The sequence below is a fragment of the Glycine max genome, chromosome 7 (assembly GCF_000004515.6).
Source record: "Glycine max cultivar Williams 82 chromosome 7, Glycine_max_v4.0, whole genome shotgun sequence".
NCBI classification, from domain to species: domain Eukaryota; kingdom Viridiplantae; phylum Streptophyta; class Magnoliopsida; order Fabales; family Fabaceae; genus Glycine; species Glycine max.
The window spans coordinates 41,852,948-41,866,064 of NC_038243.2; the positions used below are offsets into that span (position 1 = coordinate 41,852,948).

The window sequence follows — 13,117 nt, forward strand, 5'->3', positions numbered from 1 at the left end:
CATAATGAACAATTAGTTTTAAATATTTATCATTAATTTTGCAGATGATAAAAGCATATTTGGAAAGAGAGAATCTCACCCAAAGATATTCCACCAAATTCCTAGATTGATATTAGTCATCATAACATCTGTGGATATTCCGTAGTAATTAACATCATGATAAAAATGAAACAGTCATGGAACATAATCAAGAACCCAAGAAGACCAGATTAACTAAAACAACAGAGGAGAACAAAACAAAGGAAAGTAAAGAAATTGAGTAATGGGTAGTAGAAAGAAGAGAGTGAGTGTGCATATCAATTACACTACATTCATTAATTGTACGTAATGTGGTCCCAGAGAGAGACCAAATCACTGGCAACTCGATCATGTGCTTGGTGTGGACGACGTTGCCTCCTTCCTCAGTATGTGGACCTAAGATTATTTTGTCCTACACTCCCTCTTTCTCTTTATTACGTATTACGTTGCTAAGAAAGAAATATATATACGGAGAGAAATTTAATTAGAAAGGAGATCAGAAAAGTGTGTGATAATTTTATAATTTCCCTCATTTAGATGGTACACCAAGAGTGGGGGAGAGCCGGAAAAGACAAGTGAGTCACACCCAATTATCTTTCATGAGTTGAGAAGATATACTTGAGTGTGTTTTTTTAAAACAAAAATTTATAACATACAAAAAAATATATTTTATATTAAGAAAAATAGTAGAGTGATTAAAAAATAATTATTTTTAAGATTTAATTTAGTTTTTTTTATTAATATACATTTTTATACAAGTTATTTATGTATTTTTACCCTCTTTTCTCTTATTTAAATCAGTCACGATAAATTTCTCTATTTTTTTTTTCTTTCTTTCTTATTTCTATTAATTTAAATGCCACGTTTTATTTTATTTTCTTTATACTTTCTTTTTATCATTTTTCCTATTATTTCTTTCTTCACCATTTCAGTCATTAAAAAAATAAATAAACCAAAACGTGTCTGCTGAACATAATGTAAATATGTGGTCAAACCTTGCTTATTAAAAGAGAATTCTCGCTTTTCTAAATTAGGAGGATTTTTCCATATTCATTGGATATTTTCTCCCATCAGAATCAGTACATGTTCCATTTCAATTTGCTTATTTACCGGAGAAAAGGTAAATCTCACTAACAACGGTTCATGCATGGACAAATAACAGATTCTGTGCACAATGATCGTAAACCTTTTGTTTTTCTTTCTTTTTTCTTTTTATGAATTATGTAAACTAATAATAATCGTTATTTAAATTTCATAAAATATCTTGGCATATTTGTGCGACCACCATTTTTCAAATCTTTACAATGTACCGTAGAATTAGATCTCTTTCAAACTCAACCTCCAAAAGGACCAAAACAAAAGTGATCTTGCCAACAATGCAAACATGAAAAACCTGCACTCTCTTAATTAGTGCCTGAATCAATAAGAGAAGTGGTATATGATATTCATATTTTGAAGAAACAGCTATAGGTCTCTTGTTTGTTTTAGAGTTTCTCAGCTCTTAGCGTACGTTCTAAGAGTTGTTTTCTTTAATACATAGGATCTTGGATACTGTGTAAAGGAACTTTAGTGTTTATGTGCATTTGTATAATATGACATGATTAACAAATAATTTTATTCTTTAAGCATATATGATGAATGTCCATTAGTATGATATGACATGATTAACAAATAATTTTATTCTTTAAGCATATATGGTGAATGCCCATTAGTATAATAAGACATGATTAACAAATAACTTTATTCTTTAAGCATATATTGTAAGAGATTTGATTTGATCATGTTATGGAAAGACAACATAAACGACTAATTTTAGTCATAATGTGTCATGTCGTCTAAAAGACCTTAAGTCACTTGTAATCAACTGATGATACTGACTTGAGACTTATTCTTGTGGAACATGCTCAGACTTAACATCACTGTCACGGGAAGACAATATTAACCACTAATGTAGGGTATAATGTGTCATGTAGCCTAAAGGACCTTAAGCCAACATCACTTATAATCAAATTACAGTGACTTGGAGGTTAATGTTACAAAATACGCTTAAACTAAATGTGCTTCTATTCCAATAATTAATGCGTGCTAATATTATAAGATAATTATATTAGTTATTTATCATTTAGTGAGTTTTATTTTATGTGATCAAATTAAGTGAGTCCGTTAGACAACTACATTAGAGAATATGGACTTAAATGAACAGATGTTAGTGTTGGTCCATTAGGAAATAATGGAAACCTTATTAAGTTAATAGACTATAAGAAGACTATAGTCCCTACTATACTAGTCGTCACATATAATTTCTTTTCTCCCCATCTGAAGAGTTACAAATGTCATATTAAGAAATAAAGAGGTTTCGATTGAGGAAGAACCATGAAGTTACTAGTTACGCTATTAATCGGTTATCCGTTCCGTAACAGATCCTAAGAAGAGTACATGGATCAGAAATCACCTACAGATTCAGATCTTGCTGCGTTTGTTTGATCAATCAGTATAGATCCAGGTATTCCTAAAACTCTTTCTAATAATCTAATGTAATGTGTTCTTGATGGTTATTGATATTTTATATAGATCTCCTAAAATTTCAACAATAAGTAGTTATGTTAAAAGCCAAGTCCAGTCATTAGCGGATACATCATGATCCAAATTCAAGAGAAGAAGCTGAAGTTAACGTGTATAAAAGGAGTTCGAGTAGGATAAAAGAACCAACTGAACTAGCACTACTACACTACCCAGAGAAGATCAATTTCATTCTCTCGATTCCAAAGCTTATTTTCGCCGAAAACCATCCTTCAAACCACCGCTCTATGTAATTAGAACTTGTGTTCAGCTATCTCCTATGATCACTAGCACAACAAATCCCAAACTTGTGTGCTTAAAAATATATCTGTCGGAAAAAGTAAGTTCCTTAAATAAATTTCAATATATTAAAAGATTATTCTTTGAGTCTCGAGAAATATCCGGATTCACCTAAAAACACCCTATGAAGAAATAAAGTATTAGTCACTTCCTTTGCTACGCACATGCATTATCAACCGAACTAGGTCCAACCAAAATCAGTTTTACTGCAGCCAAACGAGGGCCCAATTTGTATAAGCCTCTTGGCTCATAAACCTTCGTTAGTCCAAAATGCTAACAGAGGATAATACTATTTTTTTGTCCAAACACAGCATAAAACTGTATTTAGATCCAGGCTTTCAGGTCTCCCCATTGAGACAAAAATAAAAATGGCCTATCCTCCTAAACTCATAGTCATAATTAAATTCCTTTGTTAGGCTGTAGTTTACTGTCTTGTAATTTTTATTCTCAATGTTCAAAAAAAGTTATACTGATAAATTAAAGTTTTTAATACATTTTTTCATATAAAGTACATAATTTTTGTACTACCATTTTAAAAAATAAACATTAACATAACTACGCTCCAAACAGTAAAGAATTTATACTTAACCAGAAAGTACATTAGGTAAAAGAATGAGTATGTTTAGATTTCAGTTAAGAACCTTCAAATCGCGATTTAGATAATATTTATCATAGACATTTTTTTTAATACCAAAACCATGATTTGGAACTTTCCCATAAAAAACACGCACAAATTGGTTGACTTGACCTATACATTTGATTTTTGACTGAACTTTTGTTGTAGTTGCATCTCCTGGATGTTTCCTGGGTAGCTCTTTAAAACATGGGCATTTTGTGATCCCAATTCGCACGTATATATCCAAACAAATAAAAAGACAAAATCAAAATGATATTTCTGGCATTCTGACTATGAAATTGACCTTTAACTTTATAAAAGGTGATTTACAAATTAATTTTGTAATTAACACAATTCTATATTTTTAGGTGAATAACCCAAATAAAAAAAAAGAGAGAAAAACTTGATGGAATCTTTAAGAAAGGTGCCAAGGAGATAAATTCAGAAGCCAGCCAAATCCAGCATCACAAATGCAATTCCAGCGAAGGCTTCTAAAAGTTGACAACAGTACAATACGAGCACTATGCTATCTTTATCGATTTTTGGTGTATAGCATTTAGTTTACGCAAAACTGTTTTTAACACCTTTTTTGTGAACTAATTATTTAAAACTTTTTAATTGCTAAAAAAAACATAAATAATTTCATGTTTAATAAAAAAATGATGAAATAGTCCAAACACTCACTATTTAATTTAATTACAAATTGATAACAATAACTTGATTAAGTTTTATAATAATTAGTTTAAAATTATTTTTTACGTACTATGATTTCAGATAAGTTGAAGTATAAATAATGCACTAACTCATAGTATTAGGTAAATGAAGCATCTCTGTGTAGGGAAGGTTTTTTTTTTTTTTTTTATATTAAAAGTGAAAACGATAGAAAAGAAATAAGATTATTTTTTTTAGATTAAAAATAAAAATAGAAAAGATATATTATTTAGATGGGCAAATAAATAACATGTTTCTTTAAAAATTACATGTTTTCTATAACTCATTCTGTTATTCTATTACATTACATGTTTTATTATATATTATACAATATTATATTATTGTCTTAAATAATTTAAACAAGTATTTCATTCTATTATTAAGTTAGGATTTTTAAAAAAATATTATTAATTTAGTTTTATGAATATTATATTTTTGTAATATATTTGTCACTAAATTAAAGAATTTTTTTAAAATATAATAAATCATCATAAATAATAAATAATTCGTATAATGAGTCTCGCTCGATTCTTGGTTGGATTATAATCTTGATGTCAACAAAAAAGATCATTTTTTTTATCTTCTTTTTATGCAATATTTTTTATTTAATTTTTATGATTTTAACCATAACAGAAAACTATAAATAATATTTTAATTAATATAAAATTGAATTTTAATCATATTAATTTATACTTAAAAGTCAAAATGCCATACTCAAACTATAAATGTGATATAATCAATTTGGCCGGTTATTACTTTTTTTTCATTAATTTAAATTTCAACTTTATATAAGTATCACATTTTTTTTTACATTTATCAACTTACATAATTTGTTACAATAAATAACTATAACTATTTTAAAATACACTTAAAGTATAGCTTATTGACATACTCATTCTAGAGTTACCCATGAAAACTTTGATACTTAAGTCATTATGAGAAGGAGTGAAGAAGTGATCAAATTGGAGAGTAAAGACATATTAATTTTATGTTCTTGTTTTTGGCCCTTTTATGTTGAGATTCATCATTCATCCCTCCCTCACGAGTAGTGTTAATTTTGTAATACGTCTTTCTCGCCTCACGTGATTTTCGGAGGTTGTTTTGTTGTTGGATAAATTTTAGTTCTGATTTGTTGTTTCGCATGTGTATTACCTTGATGTATTATTGACTGTGTGTTCTTACAGCTTTTGGGTCTCTCGTGCACATTTGTCTCTTGTTTTTACACTTTTATGATCTAAAACGAACAATTAATCAACTGATAACCATGTTTTAATGTGAAAAAGATTATGAAAAAAGTTGAAAGAAATTAGAAACATTATCGACAGTAGTGGCTCATGTATTTTTCTATTTTGTTTGTTTGTTTGATTTGATTAATTTTCAGGCTACTCTAATGATATTAAGTCACAATCTAATTATTCTTGCAGTAGATTGTCTTCTCGCAAACGATAAATTATAAGATCCAAAATATCCTTTGATGAGGCCTGATCCCTCCCGTATATATAAAACAAATTTATACATAACTTAAAATTAATGTTCAGAATGCACTTACTTTATTATAAAACTATAAATATGAAATGGTAAAGCAAAAGTGCAAAACCTTTGGGTTTGAGACTAACTTAGAGTTTAATTATTAACAAAAAAAACTTAGTGTTTAATTTTTCTTTAAATTATATCTAAACGGAATAAAAGTTACAAAAATTATATTATTGACAGTGGCAGACAGAGACAGACAACAGCTAGATTTACAAATTGGAACATTAATTAAATACGTAAATTACGTGTTTCTTATAGTACTTGTTTTTTAGGAAAGAAAATGATAAAAAAAAAAGAACAATGATGTATTTTTTATGATTTTAATTAATAGGCATACATTGCTAATATATATAAAAAATTATATCATTAAATAAATATAAAAAGTATATGATTTTTAAAATATTATATAAAAGTAAACAAACTTATTAAATGTATTTTAAACTATTATTATAATATTTATTTATCTGAATGAAGAAACTAAAAAAATAAATTTATATTTATAGAAGTATTTTTTTAAGTTTTAAAAAGTTATTTGTTCCCTCATTGACTGGACTATTTGTAACGGAGAATGGAGAATCGTGAATAAGGAAAAGAAGGATAAAAGAGAAAGAGAGAGAGAGTATCCGCCGTTTTGGAAACGGGCTTTTGAGTTTGTTGACTTGGCAAAGGCAAAGGCAGCGGTTGTAATAAATATGAATAAATAGCGTTTGGTGATGTTCATAAGACGTGTCTCTGTCTTTCTTCTCGGTGAAGTCAAGGTTGTTCTGTTCTTCTACGCAGACACACACACAAACACATAACATAACGCCCCTCCTTCTCTTCTTCTTTCCCTTCAAATTCTATTTCTTCATCCATTTTGTGCTCCAAACAGCACAAACATTACAATCACACCGGTGTTCTTCGCTTTCTACTCTTCTAAAAGGTGGGAATTTTTTTTCTTTCATAGCGCCAATTCTTCTTTCTGGGTTTTCGTTTCTCCGTTTTTGTTTTGTTGCTTTTCGTCTGTTATCCTTTTCCGTTTTTATTAAATATGCGTGGATGAGTGTTGATAAATTGATTTTAAATGAATTTAATTTTATAAAATTAATTTTAAAGTGATATGTTTTATGTTTAGATATTTTATTATAAAATTAAATTAGGATTAAAATTTAATATAATTTTTTTGAACCTAATGTAGTCAAAGTTGCTATAACTTAGAATTAATTTTGGATTTAAAATTAATTATAAATTCTTCATTAACATAAAATTAAACATATAAAAATATATCTTAAATCAATTTTGTCCTTAGAACAATTCTCCAAATATCAAACCAATAACTCACTAAAATAGTGAGATTTTTACAAAGTCCCTGCGACTATCTATTTATTTATTTAAAACCCAGAATTCTCTTTAATCAGTTTGGTTTTTCGCTTGCTTATTACTTTCTGGGACTAATTGAAAGTTGTTGTTTTTTTCTTTCTGGGATATGTTTAAGGTGGTTATGCATGCTTGTTTTTTGTTTGACCGGTTACCTTTTTAGGGTTTACACTTAACGGTTAAAGATATAAATAGTAGAAATAAGAAATTTTATACTTTCTGGCTTTCCGAAATTTGAGACTAATAGAATGTAACCGTAAACCTTTCTGGTTTCTTTGTTTTTTATCGTTTTTTGGAAGTGAAATTTGGTTTCACCACATTTATTTATTGGGGATAATATAATGTGCCACTGTTGGTTTTGATTTGTGGGGATGGTTAGTGATTTTTTTTCTTCTGAAGTTTAATTCATTTGTTGGTGTTTCTGTTTGCACTTTGACTAATTTGCATGTAACTAATTTGGTGTTCTGTCATGCAACAGCAGATTAATAGGAATGTGTGTCCTTTATTTGTACATATTTGTTAAATGCCCATGTGAACGGAAAAAAACCTTAGCCGATAGTGGCTACTTTTCTTATTATTCCCTTTGTGCTCCAGCCTGAGTATTTTTCTTCTCTTTGATTTTATTTTATAATGTTGCTGCGAAGTTACTGACAAATAGCATATTAGTTCATCTCTAAATTCTATTTCCTTGTCCTTGTCTATAGTTTTCTAATGGTGCTATTTATGTTTGTGTTCCTAGTGCTTTATTTGTTTTGCAAAATTAAAATGACTATTTAGTTATACGATTAAAGGGAAAAAAGATGAAAAAATTCTGTCAATTTATGAATTGCTTTCGATACTCTCATCATTTGAAAATCTGAACAGTTATAACGATCAATGTTTTGTCCCAAAAAGCAAATGATCATTGATCAAAAGTTGAGTTTATCAGAAATGCCGAAAAGGTGATTCCACAGTGTGAGAACTTCAAAGTTCTCCTAGAAGTATGTGCAATAAAAATGGCTGCTATCTGATCCACTTAAGGCAATTGTATATACACTAGCATGAGATAACAACCTAAATACATTTGCATAGGTGGTTGATTGGTTCTTTTCTTTTGTTTATGTCTGTTGTTGTTTATCCTCAGGGAAAGTGTGCCTAGTCTTATTTATACTTCTTTCAGTGACTTAACAGCTCATATTGAAACTTACCTACAGAATAGAGGATCATGGGTTGCTTTGGCTTCTGCAAAGGAGATGATAGTGTCACAGTTGCTGACAGAGGACCTTTCATGCAAAGCACTCCTACTGGTAATCTGCTATTTCCAGTCTTTTTTCGTTCTTTAAAATTTTTTGTTTTACAATTGCATCTTATATTTAATTTTATACAAGTCATTGTCGTGATTTGAAACGCAAGGTTCATGCTTTGTGTCTACAGTCTGTACAAATTCCTATACAACAACAATATGATCTTGCTGTCATTGACATTTCACACATTTCTTATATTTTTTTTGTGCCATTCTCAAGTGACCACCTTCTAAATTGAGATGTTCTGAAAATGGCCTGTCCAAAGTCTACATTTAGTGCTCCACTCAGTCTGTAGTTTAAGTGATTGTATTAATTGTATATTTATACTTCTGTTAGCACTTCATAAGTCTGGAATTTTGTTAATACAATGCAGGGAACCCCAGTTATCATGGAAGACACGCAGCAGTAACTGCTCCTCGGACTATAAATGTTCAACCTATTGCTGTCCCTTCAATTACAGTAGATGAGTTGAAGCCTTTGACAGATAATTTTGGCTCAAAATGTTTCATTGGTGAGGGTGCATATGGGAAAGTATATCAAGCCACATTGAAAAATGGGCGTGCAGTGGTAATCAAAAAGTTAGATTCCAGTAATCAGCCAGAGCATGAATTTCTTTCTCAGGTTTGGCTCAATTGTAGTTGTAAACTTTTAATGATAAGATTGTAAAAGGGAATATGTTTCTATTCAGTACTTCTGATTCCCATCTTGTATAGGTCTCCATCGTATCAAGGCTAAAGCATGAAAACGTTGTTGAGCTTGTTAACTATTGTGTTGATGGTCCTTTCCGTGCCCTTGCCTATGAGTATGCTCCTAAAGGATCCCTTCATGATATTCTACATGGTTAGTCCTAACTAGTACTGTATTATCTCTCTTTTTCTGCACACAGATATATTCAAACTTACTTTTATTAATGTAATTTTAAGATTAATGCTGGCTGATTTTCTAAAGAAACTTGTAACTGGTTTAGCCTGTGAGATTGAAAGCATGCCATCCTCCTTGGAAATGAAACTTAACAGCTTTGAAATTATACCATCAATCAGATGTTTTTATGCATATGTTCACCCACTAATCTTTTAATCTTTACTGATTGGATGAAAACAGCATGAAAAGCTCTTCAAGTTCTTTTGCCCATAGCATTGAAGCTGCTCTGTACGCACACATCCCATTAATTTCTTCATTATGATATGCAATTTTATTATAATTGTGGATACAGGACGCAAAGGTGTCAAGGGTGCACAACCTGGTCCAGTTCTCTCATGGGCTCAGAGAGTTAAAATTGCTGTTGGAGCAGCCAGGGGACTTGAATATCTTCATGAAAAGGCAGAGATTCATATCATCCATCGTTACATTAAGTCTAGTAACATACTTCTTTTTGATGATGACGTTGCGAAGATTGCTGATTTTGATTTGTCAAATCAAGCCCCTGATGCAGCAGCACGTCTTCATTCTACCCGTGTTCTTGGGACCTTTGGTTACCATGCTCCAGAGTAAGTTATTCCTGGAAGCCTAATATACTTGTTTGATCCTTTTTCTCAGTGCATGCTTGTTTTTTCACATACAGAAGACTTTTAAATAGAAGAATTTCTGCCTTAGTTGAAAGATGGAAAATTGGAACAAAAGAATATGAAAATTATAGTTGAGTAAACATGAAACTGATTAATTGTAAATTAGTAATATCTTTGGACAGTGTTGTACTGAACTTCAATCCACTTTACAGCCAATTATAAAGTTGGCTCATTGTCTCTCTTTACATAAGTTGTGGCTTTTTAGAACTTATTGGGCTTGATTTTTTTATGACAGATATGCAATGACTGGACAACTCACTTCAAAAAGTGATGTTTATAGCTTTGGAGTTATATTACTGGAACTCTTAACTGGACGTAAACCGGTTGATCATACACTACCCAGAGGACAGCAAAGCCTTGTGACTTGGGTACCAATATTTACTTGTTGCTGTTCTGTTGATAATTATTTTTGTGTTTTCTTCCCCTTTCAATTTTTTGATTTTACACATTCTGATTTTGTTCATTGGATTTTATCAGGCAACACCAAAGCTTAGTGAAGATAAGGTGAAGCAGTGTGTTGATGTTAGACTAAAGGGAGAGTACCCTTCAAAGTCAGTTGCAAAGGTAATTAGGCTATATTCTGGAAATGGAATATATATTGTCTTTAGTTCCAACAATGATATTCCAAAACACTTGCTTTTGTACATTTTGCTTGCAAACTTTCGATTCTATTCTTAATAAGCTTTAAAAAAAATGTGCTATATGTTATTTTGACCTTTTTTATTTTTCCTTGCCAACTACATAAATTATTTGAGAGAAAAATGTTAATACTTTTCATTTCATTTAATTGTTTTTGTATTTTGTAATAGATGGCTGCTGTTGCTGCATTGTGTGTGCAATATGAAGCTGAGTTTCGGCCAAATATGAGCATTATAGTGAAAGCTCTACAGCCTCTACTGAATACTCGATCTTCTCACTCAAAGGAATCATCCAACATGTAAATTCCAAAATCATTCTTTCCTTCTTTCAGACTGCAGAGTATGTTGACCAATTGTCCTTGTGACACGTGTCTGTAATTACATATTCCGAGGTATTAGTATTAAAATATCATTTGCTGCGTTATTATATTTGTATCTCAACAAAACATGTTATAAAAATAGTGATGTAGGTGGCAAGAGATCATAGATAGTTAAGTTTATGGTTTGAACTTGAATACTTATTGGAATTTGTATTTGTTTGCTTGTTTATTTTTTCTCTCCCTACCAGCCGTGTACAAGTGAATTTATAAAATATTACTTCTCATGCATGTATAGTTGCATTACAATTTTAAAGTGAGGTTTTTTCTCAACGCATAGGGAATCTAGAAGCATGCTTATTTTTTCCGTTTTGATGTCGTTAAGTTTTACCGTTGAAACTTCTCAAACCTTTTCTAAATTATGGTGTGGCAGCATCACAATGCGAATATAGCTTATTAGTTTGTCTTTTAACTCAATTCTTTTTTTAGAATGTTGAGAATACTCTCTGATCACATTTCTTACCAAGGTGTGTTATCACTTTCTAAGTTTTTTCACTTCTACAATGGTTTATTGAAAGATTTTGTTATTTGCGGATGGTGTGCCATGCACAGAAAACAGAACTGGTTGAATATAGTTTTTACTAAGAACTATTTGACTTGAACCATGCGTTCATTGCGTTTTTTTTTTGGTCTTATGGTTTTCTTGGCGGAAGCTTTCTCAAGGGTAATCAAAGAGGATGGATATCACAAATAATAAGGAAAAAGTAATTAGGGGTGTGCAAAAATTAATTCGGTAAAAAAATCGAATCAAACTAGTTTTAAACTGTTTTACTCGGTTCGATTTTATACCAAATAGTCAAACTGATTTAGAAACAGGTTCAAAATCAAACTGGTTTTAAAAATTGGTTTGAACTAGTTTTGAATAGGTTTTTGAACTATTTTTTTTTAAATAAAAAAAATATTTAAGTGAAAATTAATTTGGTTAACCAAATTAGTTTTATAAAATAGTGAACTTTTTTTTTCTTGAACTAGTTCGGAAAAAAATAATTTTGATTACAATTCAATTAAAACCGTTTTTTTGTTTTTTTGCATGCCTCTAAATGTAGTATATCACGTTACTTTTAAATATCTAAATGAGAAATGTAAGTTACACTCCATTTTTTTTAGTAAGTTTTGTAATGATTTTCTCCTAATTTATATTAAATGAGAAACAAAACTTACCAAAATTAATTATTTTTAATAGATTCTAACCAATTAAAGAAATAGTCTTTGAGAAGAATGTTGCTAACATTCCTCTATTTAAAAAATTATATGTAATGAAAAATGATTTAATAACAATTGTACTTTGTTTAGTTTGTCTTTGATTAAAACTGACTTGTTTAACTAATCAAATAAAGAATTGGAGATCTTGCTGATTATGAAAATTTGACAACAGCTTATTTTATTATCATTCAAGTTCATTTAAATGAAAAAGAAAAATATAAGGGGAGCATGTTTTCACTTTCGGATTCCACAGTCAAATAAACCCTTAATTCTCAGATTTCCCAAGAACCTCTTGTTAGAATTAGTGTTTGGATTCTTCTAAAAAAGGAAGAATTTGTGTATGAATTCTTGTCCGAGTGTTAGTGACTTTAGCTGACCTGTTTGTCTAAAAACACCTTGATGCTATGGATGTATGGCGCTCTGGTTGCAACTTGTCTTTCAATGTCCAACTTGAACTTGTATTTTAAGTTTGAGCTTCAGATAACACAAATCTTGCTTTCATTTATTGGCATTCTTTTGTTTGACTCCTTTTTTTTTCTATTACTATTTTGGGTCTTATAATCTCCAGTTTTGGGCATATAGACCTTCCCTTCGATATGGATTTTGATACCATTGTCCAAGAATGAGAGAGATTGTATGTTGGTAGACCTAACTTGAAAAGTCTATTTGTCAAAAAATTCTTCATACTTGAGTTAGAACCCGATTATTTACCCTTTCAACCAGAAAAAAAATTAAAAATAGTTAGATTTTAATAAAGTGTGAATTTTTAAAAATATATTATTATGTAATGAAGTGTATAGCATGTTTTAATTTTTATAATTAATGAAAGATATGTTAATAACGCAATAAATCATATTAGATAGTAGGATAATTTGTTTTGAATTTAATGATGATATACTCAATACACAATAGTTTTTTAGTGTCATCTAATAACATATTATAGTTTATGTAACTCTTA

General features: G+C 29.9%; 1 protein-coding gene across 3 annotated transcripts; it reads left to right on the forward strand.

The window, feature by feature from the left end:
• Nucleotides 1-6,306: 6,306 nt before the first annotated feature.
• On the forward strand, nucleotides 6,307-11,128 carry PTI1A (Pti1 kinase-like protein). Of its 3 annotated transcripts, none has more exons than XM_006582889.3 (8): nucleotides 6,307-6,659; nucleotides 8,253-8,379; nucleotides 8,750-8,997; nucleotides 9,090-9,216; nucleotides 9,590-9,863; nucleotides 10,177-10,309; nucleotides 10,419-10,505; nucleotides 10,751-11,128. In XM_006582889.3, exons 2-8 carry the CDS (start codon nucleotides 8,298-8,300, stop codon nucleotides 10,880-10,882), a joined length of 1,083 nt encoding a protein of 360 aa, XP_006582952.1. In that variant the 5' UTR covers nucleotides 6,307-6,659; nucleotides 8,253-8,297; the 3' UTR covers nucleotides 10,883-11,128.
• The last annotated feature ends 1,989 nt before the right edge of the window (nucleotides 11,129-13,117 follow it).

What these genes read in the sequence shown, in the direction of transcription:
- PTI1A (XM_006582889.3), top strand. Translation starts at nt 8,298, where the DNA reads ATGGGTTGCTTTGGCTTCTGCAAAGGAGATGATAGTGTCACAGTTGCT. An exon ending in TTTGGTTACCATGCTCCAGA is followed by an intron (nt 9,864 to 10,176) that starts GTAAGTTATTCC and finishes TTTTTATGACAG; the next exon opens with ATATGCAATGACTGGACAAC. An exon ending in AGCAAAGCCTTGTGACTTGG is followed by an intron (nt 10,310 to 10,418) that starts GTACCAATATTT and finishes GGATTTTATCAG; the next exon opens with GCAACACCAAAGCTTAGTGA.